Source organism: Rhinatrema bivittatum, chromosome 8 (genome assembly GCF_901001135.1).
Source record: "Rhinatrema bivittatum chromosome 8, aRhiBiv1.1, whole genome shotgun sequence".
In the NCBI taxonomy this organism is placed as follows: Eukaryota; Metazoa; Chordata; class Amphibia; order Gymnophiona; family Rhinatrematidae; genus Rhinatrema; species Rhinatrema bivittatum.
This window is the reverse complement of record NC_042622.1, coordinates 271,893,000-271,917,191: the sequence shown is the minus strand read 5'-3', so window position 1 is coordinate 271,917,191 and position 24,192 is coordinate 271,893,000. Positions and strand designations below refer to the sequence as shown.

Here is a 24,192-nt window from a genome sequence, read left to right as displayed (position 1 = left end):
TTCCCTAGGACAGGGTTGGGAGCCACTGATCTAGAGCACTGGTTCTCAACCTGGACCTCAGGGACTACCTGAACAGTCATTTTCAGGATTTGCACGATGAATATGCATTATATATATATATATTGCATACTAAGGAAAAAGTATATTCAACTCATGTATATTCATTGTAGATATGCTGAAAAGCCAACTAGTCGGGTAGTCCCTAAGGATTGGGTTGGGAACGAGTAATCTAGAGAGCATCTTTTGAAACCTGGTTTTGTTCTTGCCTTGGCAAAAATTGGGAGGCAAGGCAAACTCAATCTAGAAGAGAAAAAAATATATATATTCTAAAAATAAAAGATATTAAGGAGAAAAAACAAAGCAAAATGTTTTACATTACCAATGAGCAGCAGGAGAGCAAGCAAACATGCATTTTCTCTGAGTGGAAACAAAAACTATGACAGCTGCACAGAAATGTCCACACAGGGTTTTTTTTTCCGTCCCAGCACAGACATCACCCACTTGTGTGGCTGATATAAACCTGCTTGTCCACAGAGAATGTATTTGGTAGTTGACAAAAATCCTGTTTCCAAGATTCCAAATTTAGGACCAATTTTTTAACAAAATGAGCACCTCTGTATATTTCTAAATTTTATTTTGCAAAGAAAATACATTTTTGCAGAACATGTTTATAGTACACATTTATAAGACAAAGTAAAGTTCTAAAATACAGTAATAAAGAACGACATGATTAAAGATATAGTAGAACAAAGTTAGGTTTACATTTATTCACAAATCAGAAACAAAAGTGTAATCTAAAAATAAGTCCTCTGAACCAGTATAAAAACTATTTATATAAATACAACTACTATGTACCAATTACACTTTACAGCTGGATAGGATGTCTTCTACTAGTTTCTTGTAGACCCAAGCATCACCCTTAACACGTTGCCTCCTGATACCCATTACTTCAGATTTGTTAAGTTGGCATACTTCCAGTTCAAATTGCATGGTCACTTTCCCAAAATCTGACTGTGTACGACACTTCAGTATATAGCTGTAGAGGTCAAAAAAGAATTTTGAATAAGCAAACAACATTATATATATTGGTAGAAGAAATTGTGTACTGAGTAGTGTTTTGGATACAGTACTTGCCAATAATCACTAAGGATCATAAGAACATAAGAAAATGCCATACTGGGTCAGACCAAGGGTCCATCAAGCCCAGCATCCTGTTTCCAACAGTGGCCAATCCAGGCCATAAGAACCTGGCAAGTACCCAAAAACTAAGTCTATTCCATGTAACCATTGCTAATGGCAGTGGCTATTCTCTAAGTGAACTTAATAGCAGGTAATGGACTTCTCCTCCAAGAACTTATCCAATCCTTTTTTTAAACACAGCTATACTAACTGCACGAACCACATTCTCTGGCAACAAATTCCAGAGTTTAATTGTGCGTTGAGTAAAAAAGAACTTTCTCCGATTAGTTTTAAATGTGCCCCCTGCTAACTTCATGGAGTGCCCCCTGCTAACTTCATGGAGTGCCCCCTAGTCTTTCTACTATCCGAAAGAGTAAATAACCGATTCACATCTACCCGTTCTAGACCTCTCGATTTTAAACACCTCTATCATATCCCCCCTCAGTCGTCTCTTCTCCAAGCTGAAAAGTCCTAACCTCTTTAGTCATGTTAGATCATGTTTGAGCTCATCTTCAAACACAACCACCAGCCATCTCTTGCCACTTCAGAATAAAGGTCATAAGACTACCAAGCAAATAGTATCACTGCCAGTCTATTTCCACCTGCCTTCCACCTCTTTTAAACATCTCAGTTTCTATTGTCAACAAGTGTCAACTTCATGGAGTTAAAGCAACAAAACTTGATTTAAAAAGTATTCTGGGTAGGGTTGCCAAATGGCTCCAGATGTTCAGGACAGGTTGATCCAGTCCCGGTTTTACCCTATTGCATGCTGGGACTTATTCTGATTTCCCTATTGCATTGTCTAAGAAAAGCAAGACTATAAGTCCCAGCATGCAATAGGGTAAAACTGGGACTGGATCAACTTGTCCTGAACATCTGGAGCCAGTTGGCAACCCTAATTCTGGGATAGCCCAGTGTCAGTGTTATATGCTGGCAGATAGAAGAAGAAGTTTATGGGTGCTGCAGGAGCAGAGCAGAGTTGCTTACCTGTAACAGGTGTTCTCACAGGACAGCAGGATGTTAGTCCTCACATATGGGTGACATCATCAGGATGGAGCCCAATCACGGAACACTTGTCAGTTTCTAGAACTAACTGGCACCTACTGGGCATGCCCAGCATAGCACCAACCCTGCATCCAGCAGGGGTCCCCCTTCAGTCTCATAATAAAGCAAAAGTATGTGCGAAAAAATAAAATAAGAAAACGTAAATGAACCCAACTCCACGGGGTGGCGGGCGGGTTTCGTGAGGACTAACATCCTGCTGTCCTGTGAGAACACTTATTACAGGCAAGCAACTCTGCTTTCTCACAGGACAAGCAAGATGGTAGTCCTCACATATGGGTAAGTACCGAGCTGAGGATGCCAGAGTGAAGCACCAAATGCACCCAAAGACGTGCAACAGGCACAACAACAGGGGTGGAATTTGGCTATAAGGGCATCCGAAACCCTAATGGGTCGATGGAAAGATGTTGGTAAGTCAAACTGAAAATAAAATAAGTTGCGTAGAACAGACCTGCCGAAGATGGAATCTTGTCTGCCAGCCTTATCTAAGCAATAATGGGCTGCAAATGTATGGAGAGACCTCCAGGTAGCAGCCTTGCATATGTCAGGAAGCGGCACCGAATGAGGTGCGCTACTGATGTCGCCATGGCCCTAATAGCGTGTGCTTTCACAGGGTCTTGGAGTGGAATGCTGGTAGCAAAAAGATACAGTCCGCCAACCAGTAGGAGAGGGTCTGCTTTCCCACAGGATTTCCAAGTTTGATGGTATCGAACGAAACAAACAATTGAGTGGATTTCCTGTGGGCTGAAATGCGATGTAGATAGAAGGCTAGAGCATGCTTATAGTCTAAGGAATGCAGAGCATGTTCTCCTGGATTGGAACGGGGCCTGGGAAAAAAGGTAGGTAGGATAATGGATTGATTATTTATTTTTATTTATTTATTTAATTTTATATACCGGCAACCGTTTGCACATCGTGCCGGTTTACAGATAACTTAAAACAAGGATATATATAGGCAAAGCCTTTACAAGGAACATTGTGTAACCTAGAACATAGTAACAGATCAATAACTAAATAAATAGGGGAGGGAGGGGAGGGGGTGGTCGAGACAAAGGGGGGGGCAGGGGGGGGTGAAGACGGAAACGTGAGGAGAAAATATGTACAGGGAAACAATGAACAAGTGGTATGTACATAGGTTGTGTGCAACATTTGAAAATGCGCAAGGGCAACAGTGAAAGGGGTAAAAAGATATGTACGGTGCTAATAAGAGATAGATTATTGTGTGGATGATAAGTGAGGGGTTTGTGGTTGTCTTGAGGGGATGGGTGTAGGTCCTGTGGTAGGGGTGTTAGTACTAGTACTAGATGGAGGTTGGGTTAAGGTGTTTATAGGTGGTGAAGGTGATTGGGGGTATGCTTGGAGGAAGAGCCAGGTTTTGAGTTTCTTTTTAAAGGTGGGTGTGGAGGTTTCGGTGCGAAGGTCAAGTGGCATGGAGTTCCACAGGGAAGGGCCTGCGAGGGAAAGGGCCCTATTGGTGGTGGAGATGAGTCTTGTGGATTTTATAGATGGGGGGATAAGAGTTCCACGAAGGGAGGAGCGTGTAGGTCTTGTGGAGGTACGAGGGAGGAAGGGTGGGCTTAACCAGTTGTAGTGTTCATTAGTAATACTTTTGTGGATGAGGGTAAGGGTCTTGTATAGGATGCGTGAATGGATGGGCAGCCAATGGAGGTTGATGAGGGTGGGGGTAATGTGGTCTTTCTTCTTGACATTAGAGAGGATGCGTGCAGTAGCGTTTTGAAGGAGTTGGAGAGGTCTGAGGTGGGTGGCAGGGAGTCCAAGTAAGAGTGCGTTACAGTAATCGATTTTTGAAAAAATTAGTGACTGGAGTACTGTGCGGAAGTCATGGAAGTAGAGGAGGGGTTTGAGTTTTTTGAGGGTTTGGAGTTTGAAATAGCAACTGCTAACGATAGATTTGATATATGGTTTGAAGGTTAGTGTGAAATTCAGATACTCCCTTTGGTAAAAATTTAGGGTGGGTGCGGAGTACTACCCTGTCATGCAGAATTTTAGTGTAAGGCGGGTAGGTAACTAATGCCTGTAATTCACTAACTCTGTGAGCGGATGTGATCGCGAGAAGAAAAACTACCTTCCAGGTGAGTTAGCTGAGATCGCAGGAGTGGAGAGGCTCAAACGGAGGTTTCATAAGCCATCCCAACACTATGTTAAGGTCCCAAGCAGGGGCCGGAGGGCGCAGTGGAGGTTTTAAATGGAGCAAGCCTCTCATGAAGCGTGATACCTAGGGTTGTGTCGAAATGGAGACATTTCCTATACCACTGATATGCACCCTGATTTATTTATTTATTATTTTTATATACAGATATTCCTGTATAATATACATATCACACCGGTTTACAAGGAAGAAACTGTCGCCTCGTGGGCGGTTTACATTGAAACAATTAACAATTAACAAAAACATGAAGGTGCATAGAGGAACTTATTGGAGCTTACAGAGAACAATCATGATTAATTAAATTTCAATAACGAACTCTTCAGGAACTTATGTACATAAGGGGCTGGGAGTCAAAGACTATGCTGAAATTGTAATTCTTCCTGCTCTTAGCTCTCCAGGAATGCTTGTGTGAAAAACCAAGTCTTTAGTTTCTTTTTGAATGTACTATGGCAAGGTTCAAGGCGAAGGTCTGGAGGTAGCGAATTCCAGAGTGTAGGGCCCGCTGTGGATAGTGCGCGTTTCCTCAGAGAGGTTTTTGCCGGCTGGGTGATTAGCATGTTCTTGTACGCACTTCTAGTCAGTTTCTTGGAGATGTGTAGCTGGAGTTGAAAAGTTAAGTTGAAAGGAGAGATGTTATGTAGGGCCTTGTGTATCATCATAATGGTTTTGAAGTGAATCCTGTATTTAATCGGTAGCCAATGGAGGTGCTGGAGGATAGGGGTGATATGGTCCCTTTTTTTGGTGTTTGTGAGAATTCTGGCCGTGGCGTTCAGGACCATCTGAAGTGGTTTGGTGGTGCAAGCGGGAAGGTCCAGAAGGAGAGAATTGCAGTAGTCCAGTTTCGGGAGTATGATGGATTGTAGAACCAGGCGGAAGTCTCTGTAGAGTAGTAGTGGCTTTAGTTTCTTTAATACTTGTAAATTAAAGAAACATTCTTTTGTGGTGTTATTTACGAACTTGTTGAGGCTGAGTCTGTTGTCTAGAAGTACGCCCAGGTCTCTTACTTGTGGCGAAGTGAGGTTCATGGAGGTGTCAGGACATTGGCTAGCAGTAGGAGAGGGGGGTGGGACATAATTTTCAGGAGCTATAAGGAGGATTTCGGTTTTGTTTGTGTTTAAAACCAGGTTGAGGCTGGCGAGTAGGTTGTTGATTGCTGAGAGGCAATTATTCCAATATGACATGGTTTTGTGTAGAGATTCCGCTATAGGGATGAGAATTTGTATGTCATCTGCATATAGGAAGTGTGTTAGTTTGAGGTTGGTAAGTAAATGACAGAGCGGGAGAAGATAGATATTGAAAAAAGAGTGGGTGAAAGGGATGATCCTTGCGGTACCCCCATCTTGGATTCAATGGGGTGAGACTCTTTGCTGTTTATCTTGACCTTGTAAGATCTGTTCTCGAGAAACAATTTGAACCAGTTGAACGCTGATCCTGTGATGCCAATGTCGGTTAGACGCTGAAGGAGGCACGAGTGGTTCACGGTGTCAAACGCTGAGGAGAGATCCAGAAGTGCGAGGAGGCAAGGTTGGCCTTTTTCCAGATTAAAGATAATCGTGTCTGATAGTGAGGCTAATAGCGATTCGGTGTTCCGGGTCTTACGGAAACCGAACCTGGTGATAAGAGGTTGTGTAGATATTGGTGCATCTCCTATTTTGTTATGGTAAGCAGAGATTGCACTTAAGTGAACTCTTACAGATGAAGTCTGGAGACCAGATTCTGAAAGATGGTATAAATAGTCTAGAAGAGAAGTAGTGGGGCAGGTGAAAGGATTAATAGTATTTTGCCTGCACCACACAGCGAATCTCTTCCATTTAGAAGAATAGTTCTTTCGTGTGGAAGGTTTACGTGAAGCTATAAGCACTTGAGATATATTGGATGAAAGATTAAGTGGTTGTAAGATTAAGCTTTCAACATCCATGCTGTAGGGCTAGGGATTGGAGGTTGGGATGGCGCAACCGGCCCTGATCCTGAGTTATGAGAGTGGGAGCTACTCCCAGACGAATGGGATCCCTGACAGAGTTCTAGAAGTGTGGGAAACCATACTTGTCGAGGCCAATACGGGGCTATGAGTATCATGGACCCTTTGTCTTGTTGTAGCTTCACTAGAGTTTTGGTTATAAGTGGTATCGGAGGATACGCGTATAGTAGGCCTGAGTTCCAAGGGCGAGCAAAGGCGTCCTTGGCTGGCTCGTTCTTCTGTTTGTGTAGAGAACAGAAATTGTCCACTTTGTGATTCAGATGTGACACAAACAGGTCTATCGTTGGTTGACCCCCAACGCTGAAATATCCTGGACGCTATTGAAGGATCCAGGGACCACTCGTGTGGTTGGAATTGACGACTGAGGCAATCCGCCACCACATTTTGAATGCCTGCAAGATAGGTGGCACAGAGGAACATTGAATGGTTCAGGGCCCATCCCCAAATCTGTGCGGCTTCTTGACAGGGGAGATACGAGCCCGTACCTCCCTGTTTGTTGATGTACCACATGGCTACTGTGTTGTCCGTTTGGATTAGAACAGTCTTGTGTGAAAGGCAGTCCTTGAACGCATGAAGTGCATAACGTATAGCTCGAAGTTCTAGGAAATTGATTTGAAACATGTAAAAATGTTATTACGAATGTAAATACCTATACCTAATGTTTTTCTCTCCCTTTTTTTCTCTCCTCCCAGTTCTATTACCTTGTTATTTGTAACTGCTTCCTTCTACACTAATAGGTTATTGAATTGTTCACGGTACACCCCTGTTATATGTAAACCGGCATGATGTGTTTGCAACATGAATGCCGGTATATAAAAATTTTAAATAAATAAAATAAATAAACATTGCTTCGAGTTTTGTCCATGTTCCCTGAGTTTGGAGATTGTCTATATGAACTCCCCAACCCAAGGTGGACGCATCTGTAGTTAACGTTACTTGTGGGACTGGCTGCTGGAAGTGCTGTCCCTTGCATAAATTGTCCTTGTCCATCCAAAGGAGAGATGAACGAAGTTGTTGTGTGATTTGGATTGGAGAGTGCAAAGGTTGAATGGCTTGAATCCATTGTGATTTTAAGGTCCATTGGGTTACTCTCATGGCGAGTCTTGCCATAGGAGTGACATGAACTGTGGAAGCCATGTGGCCTAATAGTGTTAGTACTTGGTGAGCTGTTACTTGTTTTTGAGAATGTAACGACTTTGCCAAGAGGTATAGCGTTTCTGCTCGATCGCTTGGTAGAAAGGCTTTTGCGATGATAGTGTTTAACTCTGCTCCTATGAATTGGAGAATGAGAGAAGGAAGTAGATGGGATTTTGGGTAGTTGATGAGAAATCCCATGTTGTGAAGTACTGCAATTGTGTGATTCCGAGAAGTTATAGCTCCTTCTTGGGACTGACTTCTTATGAGCCAATCGTCTAGATATGGGAAGACATGAACACCTTTGTTTGTGTAAGTGTGCAGCTATTACTGCCAGACATTTTGTGAATACTCTGGGAGCAGAGGCAAGACCGAATGGTAGAACTCTGTATTGGAAGTGTTGATTTCCTACCATGAAGCGTAGATACTTGCGATGAGGGGGAAAAATTGGAATGTGAGCGTAAGCATCTTGAAGGTCCAGAGAACAGAGCCAATCTCCTTGTTGAAGGAGTGGAAGCATGATGCCCAAGGATATCATTCTGAATTTTTCTCTTTTTAGAAATTTGTTGAGATTTCTGAGGTCTAGTATGGGACGAAGGCCTCCGGTTTTCTTTGGAATGAGGAAATAGCGGGAGTAGAATCCTCTGCCCTGCTGGGCCCGGGGTACTTTTTGAATTGCCCTGGCACTCAGAAGAGTGGATAATTCTATTTGAAGGTGAAGAATGTGATCTTCAGTAAGATGAGAAGGCTTTGGTGGAAAATCTGGAGGGATTGAATTGAAATTGAGATGGTATCCTTTGTGGATGATAGATAGGACCCATTGGTCTGACATTATCGATGTCCAATTGATGTAAAATTGTTGTAATCTTCCGCCTACTGGTAGAGTTGGGTAAGGATTGGCATGTGGGCTCTGTTCTCTGGGTATAATTTCAAAAGCCAGTGGCAGGTCCAGTTTGAGGGGCTGGTGCTGGTCTTTGAGTTCTTTGTTGCCGTTGAGGTCTTTGCTGAGATCTAGAAGGTCTCTGTCTAGACGATGGGGGGTAATATTTACGCTGTCGGAAGAATGGTCTTCTGGTATTCCTTCTTGGCCGTCTGGTGGTATGCGTAGAAGGGTCCTGTGGCATCACGGATAACTGCCTTAGCGTTTCTGTATGCTCCCGTAATTGGGAGCCAACATCCTGTACTTTTGAACAAAACAGATTATCCCCCAGGCAGGCAAGATCAACCAGTTTGTCTTGTCCTTCTGGTCTTAAATCAGATGCTTTAAGCCAAGCCCAGCGTCTTGCAGCTATTCCAGATGCGGCCACTCGTGAGGCGGTGTCATAGCTGTCATATGCGGCTCGAACTTCATGTTTGCCCGCATTAAATCCTTTTTGTATAATAGCTTGTGCAGCTTCTTGATACTGTGTAGGTAAAGAGGGCACAAACTCTATCTGCTTCCACAAGTTTCTGTGGTACTGCGTCATGTACGGGTGGTATGCTGATATTTTGGAATTCAGCATTGCTCCTTGGTATACCTTTCGGCCTAGTTGGTCAAGGAACCGATTGTCTTTCCCTGGAGGGACTGATGAATGGGCCCTTGTCCATCGAGATTTCTTTTGGGCTGATTCCACAACTACCGAGTTGTGGGGAAGCTGTGTTTTTTGGTATGCAGAGGAAGGTTGCACTAAATATGTAGACCATGCGTTTGTTCACTGCCGGGACAGAACAAGGATGCTCCCAAAGACATTGTTGCAATTGCAGTAGTATGTCATGGACAGGTATAGCAAGAGTGTGCTTAGGGGGATCATCAAATTGAAGAACTTCTAGAGTTTGTTGTCTATTGTCCTGTTCGGTATGCAACTGAAAAGGGATATTATCTGCCATGTCCTGGACAAATGACTGGAAAGTAAAATCTTCCAGTGGTGACTGCTTTGAAGCAGGTAGCGGAGACGAGTCCGACAAACTCCTCTGATGATGTCAGACCAGGAATCATAAGGAGTTGGTTGATGAGGTGGTGTGACCTTTTGAGTTAGATGTATCCCAGAAGGTCCTAGTAAAGGATCATCTGATGGTGAATGTGCAGGTGGAATATCTTCTGGTGCAGTTGGTAAGGAAGATAGTAAGTCATTATATCTTTTGTTTACAATATCCTGCAACGACCTATCTTCAGAGATTGGTGCTTTTGATATGAATGTTGCTCTCTTAGTAGATATTTGAGAGTGAGGTACCTTTTTGGGAAGGTATGGAACGGTGGGGGAGCAGTGGTATAAAGAGGCAGTGATCTGCTCATCAATGACAGAGGTGTTGTTGAGGTGGAGAGGAAGGTGAATTCTGATATTGGTATTCTGGAAGTCAGTGCTATCGATGGAGGTAGCATGGAGGTGGATGGCATTGATAGTGGTATCGATGATGTAGTACCAACATATGGTATCAGCGGTCCCGCCGGCATCGGCGATGACGCCGGAAGTTGCTTTTTTTAAAGCATCTAGGACCAGTTGTTGGACGAGAGCTGTGAAGTCTGGTGTAGTCATCGGTGAAGGTGACGTTGACGTCGAGGGTAATGCAGATACAGAGGCGATGACTTTTGGTCATTTTGGTAACGGTTCTGTTGATGGTGGCATCGATGATGTTCGGCGGTGTTTATATTTTTGTTTGGATTCTAACACTGACCTTTTCGATGCAGAGGATGGTGTCGATGACGGTGCGTCTCCCGATCCCTCGATGTGTTTTTTTAGTAAAAGTTTTTTAGTTGGAGACTTAGTGGAAGTCTATGGTGATGGTAATGCCTGTAACTGAAAAACCTGGTATCCACACAAGTGCAAGAAGAAAGTTAGTTCCTGGTGTAGTTTTAAAGTTCCACGTGTAACATTTTATTGCGGCAACTCCTGAATTCAAGTCACAAACTTTAAATACAATACCCCCAACACGATCCGTGTTTCGCCACCCGGCTGCTTCGGGGGGGGGGGGGGGGAGTCAATTTTAACAATGATCTGTAAAGAACACAAAATACATTAAAACCAGGAACTGAATTGATACCGTCCAGACTAAATGCCGTGGGATTGCGCTATATCTACTATCTTAGAGTAACATTACAAACTGTTAACATACCTGTATCAGTCTGACAGCGATTTTGACAGGAGCGCAACCACGGCGGCTTTAACTATGGTTTATAAACGCTATCTTTAGGCGCGAAAATCATGACAGATTGATGTGCTCTGGTACGTAATCGACGTCAGGACTACGTGCCGACATCATTAACCTTATTTCGAGACTGCAGAGGATTACCCGCTGACATCGAGGACTGCCTATAACTCACCAAGTAGAAACTGCTTCAAATAAGTTAGATTGGCAAGCTATGTATATTTGATACGATAGCGTAATAAGATTGTGTTACTCGTCTAAAGCAGGGAAAATCCACTGACGGTGAGGCCAACTGACTGTGCGCTATACGGTGTAAGGTTGAGGAACCGATAAGGAAGGGGACAGTACATGAATCTAAAGTGAGAGTTAAAGAAAGTGATGCCATTCCAGCTCACTGTTAAGGCCATGAGGCGCTAATGAGTTGAGGCGATAAATCCATCTCTGTTCTTGTTGTAAGAGGATCAGGGGGAAATCCCCCCCTCTCACCGGAGGTGTTACTAGATCTAGTACAAAGAAGTATAAATCAGTTATTGAATGAGATTTGTCCAGGCAGTGGGAAACTAGTGGAGCATTCTCCTTCTTAGTGTGTAAGCTCGATCTGTGTTCTATAATCCGTGTTTTAATGCTGCGTTGCGTCTTTCCCACATACAACAAATTGCATGGGCAGACGATGACATACACGACTCCACTGGAGTCACAATCCGTGGTACCCTTCAAAAAATATATAATTTCTTCGTTTGTGGATGTAGATAAATTTTTCAAAGCAGAATTGAGATTTACTTACCGGAGAGGCAGAAACTTGAAGGACATGCTAGTACATTCAGTGAGTAATCTCCACAAACAAACTACATATGAGGGACGGCATAGACCATGTGGGCACTGTTCCATCTGCTCACATACTTCTGATATTACACAATTTAGACATCCACAAACGAAGAAATTATATTTTTTGAAGGGTACCACGGATTGTGACTCCAGTGGAGTCGTGTATGTCATCGTCTGCCCATGCAATTTGTTGTATGTGGGAAAGACGCAACGCAGCATTAAAACACGGATTATAGAACACAGATCGAGCTTACACACTAAGAAGGAGAATGCTCCACTAGTTTCCCACTGGCTGGACAAATCTCATTCAATAACTGATTTATACTTCTTTGTACTAGATCTAGTAACACCTCCGGTGAGAGGGGGGGGATTTCCCCCTGATCCTCTTACAACAAGAACAGAGATGGATTTATCGCCTCAACTCATTAGCTCCTCATGGCCTTAACAGTGAGCTGGAATGGCATCACTTTCTTTAACTCTCACTTTAGATTCATGTACTGTCCCCTCCCTTATCAGTTCCTCAACCTTACACCGTATAGCGCACAGTCAGTTGGCCTCACCGTCAGTGGATTTTCCCTGCTTTAGACGAGTAACACAATCTTATTACGCTATCGTATCAAATATACATAGCTTGCCAATCTAACTTATTTGACGCAGTTTCTACTTGGTGAGTTATAGGCAGTCCTCGATGTCAGCGGGTAATCCTCTACAGTCTCCAAATAAGGTTAATGATGTCGGCACGTAGTCCTGACGTCGATTACGTACCAGAGCACATCAATCTGTCATGATTTTCGCGCCTATAGATAGTGTTTATAAACCATAGTTAAAGCCGCCGTGGTTGCGCTCCTGTCAAAATCGCTGTCAGACTGATACAGGTATGTTAACAGTTTGTAATGTTACTCTAAGATAGTAGATATAGCGCAATCCCACGGCATTTAGTCTGGACGGTATCAATTCAGTTCCTGGTTTTAATGTATTTTGTGTTCTTTACAGATCATTGTTAAAATTGACTCCCCCCCCGAAGCAGCCGGGTGGCGAAACACGGACCGTGTTGGGGGTATTGTATTTAAAGTTTGTGACTTGAATTCAGGAGTTGCTGCAATAAAATGTTACACGTGGAACTTTAAAACTACACCAGGAACTAACTTTCTTCTTGCACTTGTGTGGATATCAGTATATTAGAGTGCAAGCATTATTTTATTTTATTTATTTATTTATTTTTAATTTTTATAGACCGAAGTTCTTGTAGGAACTACAAATCAATCCGGTTTACATACAACGCATTACTCCAGTGTTTTGTTGGATTTACTGAAAAACCTGGGCCATCTTTTCCTGCCTAAGTTTTCGACCCTTTGGGGTCAATTGTTGGCACTGAGAACATGAAGAAATTTCATGTTTCTCTCCCAGACAGATTACACATTCCGAATGCGGATCTGTAACGGACATGGTCCGTTTCAAGAACACTTCTTGAAACCGGAGGCCATGCTGAAAAAACACCGACAGCCGATGAGAAGTCTGAGAAAAAGAAGCGCCAAAAATGAGAATTCTGAGAAAAAGTTTGTCACCGTCCGGTTCCAAACAAGAATGAGACCCGATGTGGGAAAAAACTTTAGATTTTTATCTAACTTTTTTAGAAAATTTGTGAGAAGACTCACAGGGCTCCGAGGACCACAGTGCTAAAGGGCACGCGGAAAAACAAAGACTGGAGTGAGACCCCTGTGGCAGGGAATATTATGGCATGCCGGGCATGCTCAGTAGCCTCAGGCAGCCAGTCAAAAGTTTATAGAAACTGACATAAGTTTTCCCACGTTCGGGCTCAGTCAGTGACGTCACCCATATGTGAGGACTAGCATCCTGCTTGTCCTGGGATAAGAAATTTAACATCGCAGGAGTGCAAAGGCTCAAAAGGAGAGCGCATGAGTCTTGTAAGTACTACATTCAGGTCCCACTCAGGACCCTCATGAACCTACTCACAAGGGGTTGCGCTGTTACCGGGGCATCCTCAACTCCTTTGTGGTACGCTGAGATAGCACTCAGGTGTAACCTCAACCGAAGTCTGGAGACCAGATTCTGAAAGGTGCCAGAGATAGTCTAATAAAGCTGGCGTGGGGCAGGAAAAGGAATCGATAGCTTGTTGCGCACACCATGTGGTGAACTTTTTCCACTTAGAATGATAGGATTTTCATGTGGAAGGCTTTCATGAGGCTACAAGCACTTGAGACGCATCAGCTGAAAGGTTGAGCCGTTGGGAGGATCAAGTTTTCAACATCCAGGCTGTGAGGGACAGGGTCTGAAGGTTCGGATGGCGTAACATGCCTTGGTTCTGAGTTATGAGAGTGGGCGCTGTGCCCAGGCGAATGGGTTCTCTGATCAAGAGGTCAAGAAGCATGGGAAACCATACTTGTCGAGGCCAATATGGAGCTATGAGTATCATTGACCCTTTGTCCAGTTGTAGCTTCACTAGAGTTTTGGCTATCAGTAGTATCGGTGAATACGCGTATAAGAGGTCTGTGTTCCAGGGGTGAGCGAAGGCGTCCATGGCCAACTTGTTTGGTTGTCTGTGCAGGGAGCAGAATCTGTCCACTTTGTGATTCAGTTTGAATGCAAAGAGGTCTATTGTTGGTTGACCCCAGCATTGGAAAATTCTGGTCGTTATCACAGGATCCAGAGACCACTCGTGGGGATGAAACTGTTGGCTGAGGCGATCTGCTACTACGTTCTGCATGCCTGCCAGAAAACTGGCCCGTAGACACATTGAGTGTGCAAGGGCCCAGTCCCAGATCTGCACGGCTTCTTGGCAGAGGAGATAAGAGCCTGTGCCGCCCTGCTTGTTCAAGTACCACATTGCAACTGTGTTGTCTGTTTGTATGAGGACAGTCTTGTGTGAAAGGCAGTCCTTGAATGCAAACAGAACATAACATATAGCTCGAAGCTCTAGGAAGTTGATCTGAAATGTTGCTTCGAGTTGTGTCCAAGAACCTTGAGTTTGCAGATTGTTCACATGAGCTCCCCAACCCAAGGTGGATGCGTCCATAGTCAAAGTTATCTGTGGAAGTGGTTGCTGAAAAGGTAGACCTGTTAGCAAGTTGTCTTTGTTTGTCCACCAGAGAAGCAATAAATGTAACTGGTGGGTTACTTGGATCTGGGATGAGAGCGGTTGAGTGGCTTGGAGCCACTGAGTTTTCAAAGTCCATTGAGTTATTCTCATGGCCATCCTGGCCATAGGAGTGACGTAGACCTTGGAAGACATGTAGCCCAGCAATGTTAGAAATTGATGGGCTGAGGCTGTTTTCTTTGTGCATAGAGACACAGCTAGTCTGGAGAGTGTGTCTGCATAGTCGTTGGGCAGGAAGACCTTCGCTACTGTGGTATCCAAATCTGCTCCGATGAAAGTCAGGAGATGAGATGGAATCAGGTGGGATTTTTTATAAGAAAACCCGAAGAGTGCAGTAGAGTGATAGTGAGTTTGAGAGCGTTGAGAGCTCCTTGCTTGGATTGACTCTTGATGAGCCAGTCGTCCAGGTAAGGAAAGACGTGTGTGTGTTTCTTGTGTAAGTGGGCCGCAACCACTGCCAGGCACTTTGTAAATACACGGGGAGCCGAGGCAAGTCCAAACAGCAGAACCCGGTATTGGAAGTGTCGATGTCCCACTAGGAAGTGCAGGTATTTGCGGTGGTGTGGGAATATGGGAATGTGAGCGTAAGCATCTTGAAGATCCAGAGAACAGAGCCAGTCTCCGTTTTGCAGAAGTGGAAGCATGGTGCCCAAGGCCACCATCCTGAATTTTTCTCTTCTTAGAAATTTATTTTATTTTATTTATTTTATTTATTATTTTTATATACTGACATTTGATCTCAATCGAGATAACAAATCTGTTTACATTCAGGTACTGTGGGTATTTCTCTATCCCCAGAGGGCTTACAATCTAAGTTTTTGTTGAGATTGCGGAGGTCTAAGGTGGGGCAGAGGCCGTCTGATTTCTTTTGGATGAGAAAGTAGCTGGAGTAGAACCCTCTGCCCTGCTGTGCTCAGGGAACAGGTTCCATGGCCCTGGTGCCCAGAAGGATGGACAGTTCTGACTCTAGAAGAGTTGTGTGATCTTTTTGCATCCACAGTGGATTAAGCGGTGAATACGGGGGTACCGTGAGAAAGTTTAGATGGTATCCGTGGATTATGATGGATATAACCCATTGGTTTGTGGTAATGTTGAACCAATTGGTTATGAAATGATGAATTTGATCTCCTACTGGTAAATCTGGGTCTGGATTTATAGAGTGGCTGCTGATCTCTGGAAAGGTTTCAAAATCCAGATGTTTGGCCTTTTTATGGAGGTGGCTGAGGTCTGGATGTTTTGGGCTGTCGAGGATATGCTCTCTGAGATGGCCTAGATGTCCACTCGCAAGATGCAGGTGGGTAGTATCTGTGTGGGCGATAAAATGGTTTTTTAGGGTCCCTTCTGATGGATCTTCTCGCAGCAGAAGGGGCCTTGGTAGCCACTGCTGATAATTGACGTAGGGTCTCATTGTGGTCTTTCAATTGAGCCACTGTGTCTTTAATTTTGTCACCAAATAGATTTTCACCGGTGCATGGTAAATCGGCAAGTCTGTCTTGGATTTCAGGTCGCAAGTCAGATGCTTTCAGCCAGGCCCACCTCCTGGTGCTGATACCAGTCGCTGACATTCGAGAAGCTGTCTCAAAGGAGTCATAAGCAGCACGAACTTCATGTTTATTTATTTATTTATTTAAGGTTTTTTTATACCGGCATTCATGAACTCGTTCACATCATGTCGGTTTACAGAAAACAGGGGTGCGGATAATACAACCAAAAAACATAAATAACGTGATGAAGAGAAGCAGTTACAATTAACAAGGGCTAATGAACTGGGAATGTAAGAAATAGAAAGAGATAGAGGAGAATAATTATGTACAAAAGTCATAAGCATAATTATGTACAAAAGACATAAGAGTCATAAGCAGCACGAACTTCATGTTTACCCGCCTCTAGGCCTTTATGTAATATGGCATTGAGGCTGTCTTGCTGCTGTTGAGGAAGAGTGTCAGCTAATTCTTGAACCAGCTTCCATAGATTCCTTTGGTATTGTGTCATGTACAGTTGGTATGTAGCTATTCATGACACTAGCATAGAACCGTGAAACATTTTGCGGCCTAATTTGTCCAGGAATTTATCTTTACCTGGAGGTGTGGAAGAGTGTGGTCAAAGTATTCTGGATTTCTTTTGTGCAGATTCAACTACCACTGACTGATGGGGCAGTTGTGGTTTTTGAAATATAGTGTTCTGTTGGACCAGATAAGTTGCATCTGTTCTTTTATTCACCAGTTGTCAGTACAAGGATGTTCCCAGAGAAAATGCTGTAGATCTACCAGTACCTCATGTACTGGGATTGCAACGACTTCCTTTGGAGCATCAACAAATTGTAGAACTTCCAATGTTTTTTTGGGCTTTGTGTCCTCTGTAATAAGATCAAATGGAATTCTCTGACATTTCCTTAATAAAATTGGCAAAGGAGAGGTCCTCTGGGGGAGATTTTCTCCTTTCCTCCGGAGGAGTTGGCTCCGACAAAATATCCTCCATGGACGTGTCGGTGTCTACATCTTCCCATGTGTCAGATCGAGATCCTGAAGGATGGAAGAAGGCTGGTGTTGTAGGATGTATTGGCACCGATGTATCTTTCAATGGCCTCGATGGAGGTTTCGGAGGCACCGAAGGCATCGATGGAAGATGTGGGCTTCTTGGTCCCGAGAGCCCTGATGGACCAGGCATCGGTTCAGGCATTGGTGAAATGGGACTGGAATTTAAGTCCTCATCGTCTGAAGATCCAGGAATGGGAATCGGAGCCTTCAGAGGCTGCATGGGTTGCTTTGGAAGGGCACTGATGAGCATATCGAGTCTGGTTAGCAACTGTGCAAATGTCGATGGCTCCGATGTCTGTGCCAGTATGGGGGTTGGCACCAGTGAACATAGGTCTCAGAGCATCGAGCACTGCCTGGCAGATAAAACCATCCAGTTCCTCCCTGAAAGCTGGTGTAGACATCACAGCTATGGGGGGTGGCAGGCTAGGAGTTACTGGCACCACCGCAGGAACCTGTGGGGGCTCAGTTCACGGCACCAATGTCTGTGAGGATCGCCTTGGTTGCTCAGGTGGAGAAGGTGTTAACAGCTCCTCTACCCGTGTCCTCTTCGCAAGCGGCTCTATAGCCATTGAAGCCGATGCGGTGTCGGAACCGGAACTAGGAGTAGACTCGCGTCAGTGCCAGTGCTTTCCTTGGTGCTTGGCCTGGTCTTTCCCCAGCACAGAGGTAGATGTTGTCGATGCCTCTGAAGGAGTCTGTGACTGACTGTCACCACTGCCCTGGTACTCCCGGTGAGGTTTTATGACCAATTTTTTCGATGCTCCTGCTGGTGACGATTGGGTGGACATCGATTGAATCAGTTTAATTTTAAACAGGGTTTCCATCTTGTCCAGGAGAGGCCGCCTACCCTTCGGAGTAATCTGGGCACAACGTGGGCAAGTAGATACATCGTGTGATGAGCCGAGGCACAGCACACAGACATCTTGTAGGTCGGTAATAGACATGGTTCGGGGGCATTCCGGACATTTTCGGAAACTTGTTGCCATAATGGCAGAGGTTGAGGCCCAAAAACTGTCGACGGCCTGCGGACACCGAAAAAAGGGTGGGAGCGGCACCAACCGGGACTAGTGATTTTACTCATCGAACAATGGAAAAATATATCCCAATGGGAGACCCCTATGAGGGAATGTTTTTCTGAAGTAAATTTCAGGATTTTTCCTGAGGAAATTTATGTGAGAATTTTCACAGAGCACCTAACTGCGAGGCAAACTGCAGCGCGGAAAAAAGAAACTGAAGGGAGACCCCTGTGGCTCAAGGGATTCATGGCATGCTCAGAGTGCCAGACAAAAGTTCTAGAAACTTTGACAGAAAAGTTTTCTGTGATAGGGCTCCATCCAGTGATGTCACCCACATGTGAGGACTACCATCTTGCTTGTCCTGGAAGAACAGCAGCACCAAAAGCTGCATCCTCCCTTGCACATGCATTCAGTCTGTAATGCTTAGGAAATGTGTGCAAAAACCAGGTGGCAGTTTTGCAAATATCTTCCAGGGAAATAGAGTTGTCAAATCCACCAAGGAAGAAGCTTGAGCCCTTGCCAGAGCTCAGAGGACTGGAGCCTGACAGCCTTTCAGTAGACAAACTGAAGCAATTGTTTCTTTAATCCACCTAGCCAAAGAAGCCTTAGAAGCTGCCTTGCCCTTACATGGGCTTTTAAATAAAATAGAGTTATTTGATATTTGGAGGTTACCAATCTGACAAATGAACAACCAAATATCTATTTTTACCATGACACTCCTGCAAGAATGCTGAGCAAGAAATTTATTGGTTTAACTGAATTGGAGAGATTACTTTCAGTAAAAAGAAAAGGAAAAGAATAAAAAGGAAGTGGAATCTGAAGAAAAAATGAGAAAAATCTCCTCACAAATTGTGCAACTCAGATCCATCTTGCTGAACATAGAGACATGAAAAGTCATCTTCAGGGATAGATTTTTTTTTTTTGAGAAGCTCTCTTACAAGGTTCAAATAGCAGACCTACTAAAACAGAGGATCAGATTAAGGTCACAATGAGGGACCAGAGATTTGAAGGGTGGGTGTCACATTTTTAATGTCCTAGAGGAAACCATATGCATCTGGATGGGTAGCGATGGAAACTCCCTGAACTCTATCCCTATCAGGAAATAGCTGCAATTTACACCTTTAGAGAGATCAAAACCAGACTTTTATCCAACCCTCTGGAGGAAGGTGGGGACATTAGAAATACCCAAACAACAAGGTGAAAGACTATTCTTTTTAGCACACCTCAAATGCAAGACACTAACAAGTCAGTGAAGTGAAACTCTTGTGGACTTTCAATAAAGTTGAAACTATAGTACAAGGAATATCCTTTTCTTCATAACCATGACCCTTCAAGAGCTAGGCCACACGATAAAATGAAACCAGAACCTGAATTAGGAATCCTCAACCCTCAGGAAAGCGGATTAGAGAATCAACCTGTAACTTTAGTAGATCCATGTACCACAGTCTTTTAGCCCATTCCAAGCTACTAAAATTACCACTGATAGGTGACACTATTCTTCTCAGAGAGGAAATTCAGAGACCAGAGGAGAAATATGTAAAATAGATTCTCCACCAGCTATGGCTGGACTAGGGCATCTACTCCTTGTGCTGGCTGAAGTAAAGGTTAACTTTGGCACTTTCGGAGTCATAAGATCCAAGTGAGGAAGATTCCAGCAATTTATTATCTTCTGGAAAGCCTCCTGGCTGACCAGCTCTCCATTCAAAAACAGGAGATGCAAAGACTGTTGGTACACTCCCTTGAGACTGAGAATAAGTCTGAAAGGATCCATACTTGCTTTTCAATAGTATCGCTACCTATTTTGAAGGGTGACACACACAGGGAATCAAAGGCATCAGAAAATGGAGTAGTGAATTCTAGGGCATAGCAGTTTTAAATCGCATTCAAAAACCAACTGATAAGTTGTGGGTCCATTCCTACTGTGTTAAAGAGCTATAGGCAAATGCCTACAGGTATTTGGCAAGGAAAGGACCCCACCAACTTTCATTGGGAAGAGCAAGAACCAGATGACTCTCCTCTGGTCTTCCTGGCTCAACAAAAAGACAGATTTCTTCTTTTAAATCTAAAAAAATTGGGAAGATGACTGCTTCCCTGGTCTATACACTTCCTGGAGTCCCTAAATTGACTACAGCATCCATTAGCCCTATAATAGGGGTGACCAACTCCAGTTCTAGTGCATCACAAACAGGCCAGGTTCTCAGTATATTCACAATGAATATGCATGAGAAAGATTTGCATACAATGGCAGCAGTGCATGCAAATCTCTCATACGCATATTCATTGTAGATATCCTGAAAACTTGGCCTGTTTGTGGCTCTTGAGGACTAGAGTTGGCCTAATAAGGTTGAACCTTACCTTTTGGAAGCCTTTGTAGTTTAACTTCACCAAGCTTCTCGATCAGCTCATCTAGATTATTACCATAAACTTTTCCTTTAAATGGATGTTTACACCAACAGGCTTTGGATGAAACATCAGCTGACCAGTGTCAAAGCCAAGAAAGTCTCCTGGTGGCCACAGAAAATGCAACAGAGACTTGAAGAAATTTTAATCCAGTCATCAACTAAGAAAATGGATCCTGACTTCAAATGAGCTTCCCTTGCTCTTCAGGGAGCTTCTCCAACAAGAACAAAAACTCCCAAGCAACATAATAGTCATAGATCTCAATCTTTACTATCAACGCCATGGAAGGAAAGTCATGGTTTAATAAAACAAATTTTATGATCCTGAGGATCTTTGAGTGCAGCAGCTCCTTCTACTAAGATAGTTGTCTAAGGATACTGCAGAAACCATCTCATCAACTCTTGGCATTTGAAAAAAGTCTCTAGATTGCATCCAGTGGCAAATACCTTTCAGAATAGACTCCAGGGTTTCCTATGCTGAAAGGAGCATACCTTCCACCTCAGAATGCAGTGGGAAAGGTCTTGGCATATCAAACTCTAAAATGGACAAACTTCCTCAGTGGTATCCTATTCTCTAGGGTGTTTGAAAGTCTACTAAGAAAAGTGATCACCTGAGAGGTAATGGAGGCAATTTCATCCTTGTAAACCAGACTGATAATTATCAGTACCTTCGGAAGATAATTCACCACTCCTAGGGAATCTCAAGTATCAACTTCCTTGCTACTCTCTATATTAGAAACAAGGACTGTAATATTCAAGTCCCCTGAATTAAAATAATCCAAAGAAAACCTGGGCCACTCATCACACATGCCTCTGCTGAAATACCTGAGACTAGACACTGACCCACACACAGGAAGACCAGGTCTCTAAGCACAGAAGGCTTGGTGTAAAAGTCAAATCCAGGAGAAAAGAAATTCACCAAGACTAGGAGGTAATCCCCGCAGGCAATATCACATTATTTTGACCCGTAAGAATCAAAATGTTGTGCAGAGTGGGAAGAGACTACAGTGGGCAAAAAATGCTGTATTTCAAAATGGCAGCACTCCCCTGCTGAAATGGCTGCCTGAGTTGAGATAAATTCAGAAAAATTGTCTCACTGCTGGCACTACTGCTGATGATATTAAAGGTGTCCCACTACCCATGGAAGATTTTGCCTTTCCAAAAAATGACAGGTCAGCATTGCCAGAGCACCAGCTCCCACAAGCTGAACAGCATTGACCAGGTTTAGACATTCCCCATGGTGGTTTAAAAACAGCATAGAATAAACAAAGGCTGAATAGGATCTCCCAGCCCAAAATTGCTCCCCCATCCCAGAAAAACTATCCCTTTCCAATGTGGTTAAGTCAACAATTGCCAAGGAAAACTGCCCACTACACTAATTTTTGCCTCTCTCAAAGCTTAAAAAAAGGGAGGTGAGGAGAAGAGGGGGTAAAGGAGAAGGAAAAAAATGATTTTCACTGAGGATATTTCAAAAGCATAAAAAGATACTGCATCTTCTCAATTCTACTAACCTCCTCTAGGGCTGAAGTCTCCGGGCTCACTGAACTGGTAACAAAAGCCAGCAGCTTGGCTCAAAGCAGAATTAAAAAAAAAATTAAATACTCAACCAGGAAGAGAATAAATCCAAACCTAGGAGATATATCCTGCTGCATCAAAACAGTATAGGTCCTGCCAGCTGCTGGAGAAAGAATACAGGCTTTTTCTGAAGTTGCACCATGGTAACCACTGGTGATATCACAGAAAAAGGCGTGTCCCTCTGTCTCCATCTACTAGTAGAGGGAATAAACTCATGTATATGCACTGGTGTAATGAGATAAAGTTTATCCCACTGGCCAAAACTTTCACAATTTATTCTGATATATGGGTAATTTTGAGACTGCCTGTGAGTCTTGCAATCATGCAGTTTCTCTGTTTGAAATTTAGCACTTACCCTTTCTGAATATAGTCCACATGTTTTTCAGGAAGGATTCGTGTTATTTCCTTCAGTAATTGATCTGGATTTAGAATTTTTGTTGTAGTCACATTGTAATGAGCCTAGAAATTAATGAAAATTCATAATTTAATAACATAAAATTACTGATAAATCAGCTACTTTTTTGTATCAAATAGAATGTACACATATACCAAATCTGACCATAAAGCAGAGCTTTCGGATAATAAGAGGACTAGGAGGCACTCCACGAAGTTAGCAAGTAGCACATTTAAGACTAATCGGAGAAAATTCTTTCACTCAACGCACAATTAAGCTCTGGAATTTGTTGCCAGAGGATGTGGTTAGTGCAGTTGGGTTCAAAAAGGTTTGGATAAGTTCTTGGAGAAGTCCGCTAACTGCGATTAAACATGTTGTCTTAGGGAATGGTCTCTGCTATGACTGGCATCAGTAGCATGGGTTCTTCTTGGTATTTGGGTACTTGCCAGGTTCTCGTGGCCTGGTTTGGCCTCTGTTAGAAATAGGATGCCGGGCTTGATAGACCCTTGGTCTGACCCAGCAAGGCAATTTCTTATGTTGTTATGCTCATCTATAACCGGTAATCTCCAAGAACAGCAGGATATCTGTACTCACAAAAGAGGTGACATCCAATGGAGCCTGGCCTAGAACTTTTATTTCAGTGTTTCTAGAACTGACTGTGCCTCACTGGGCATGCCCAGAATGCTATTATACCACACATCCACACAAGGGCCCCCTTCAGTCATTTTTTAGCTTAAATAAGGAGAAGCCAACTGTTACAGGTGAGCAAATTTACAGCCAAGGATTCCCTATTTGGGAAGGTTGGCATCTTGTTTGACTTCAGAGAAAATAGACTGCCTGATATGAAAAAAGGAGAAAAAATCATACCAATAAGCACAACTGTTTTTGTTAGCAATAGGCCTTTTATCTCCTATATTTTTCTTGAGGGGTAGCCTGGAACAAAAACAATGGACCCAAAAAGGGAATGAAGTCGAGTTCTCAAAGAGATTCTTTGCAGGACAGACTGGTCAGACCTACCGTCATATGGAGTCCCTGTCCAAACAGTAGTGCGATGTGAACGCATGGCGAGAATGCCACGGAGTCCAATCTTAGTTGGGCTCCTTCATTGTGATCCGTGACATTACACTGGGAGCCGGGGTTAAAGCCTTGGCCCCGTCCTGGCCGTTCCCTCCTCACACGCACTATAGGCTAAACAAGACAAGTAACATAGAAACATAGAAATGATGGCAGAAGACGACCAAATGGCCCATCCAGTCTGCCCAGCAAGCTTTCGTACTTATCATACTTATCTGTTACTCTGACCATTGAAGTCAGGGCCCTTATTGGTAACTTTTTGGTTCTAATTTCCTTCCACCCCCACCACTGATGTAGAGAGCAGTGCTGGAGCTGCATCAATGTGAAGTATCAAGCCTAATTGGTTAGGGGTAGTAACCGCTGCAATAAGCAAGCTACTCCCATGCCTATTTGTTTACCCAGCCTGTGCATTTTAGTCCTTGTTGGGTGTTGTCTGAATATAAATCATCTTTTCTTTATTCCCTCCTGCCGTTGCAGGAGGGAATAAAGAAAAGAGGATTAATTTATTTATTAATTACCCCTAACTAATTAAGCTAGATATTCACTTAGATGCAGTTCCAACACTGCTCTCTACATTAATGGTAGGGGTGGAAGGGAAATAGAACCAAAAG

The 24,192-nt window shown here is 43.5% G+C and overlaps 1 protein-coding gene across 3 annotated transcripts in view; it reads right to left on the bottom strand.

The window, feature by feature from the left end:
- Positions 1–617: 617 nt before the first annotated feature.
- MELK (maternal embryonic leucine zipper kinase) overlaps positions 618–24,192 on the bottom strand; it is a 265,917-nt gene continuing 242,342 nt past the window's right edge. For all 3 annotated transcript variants that reach the window (XM_029610905.1, XM_029610904.1, XM_029610906.1), the window contains 2 exons: positions 22,469–22,572; positions 618–1,036 (listed from right to left, as the gene is read on the bottom strand). In XM_029610905.1, the coding sequence (XP_029466765.1) occupies positions 859–1,036; positions 22,469–22,572 (282 nt within the window). In that variant the 3' untranslated portion in view covers positions 618–858. The remainder of the gene's footprint in view (positions 1,037–22,468; positions 22,573–24,192) is intronic.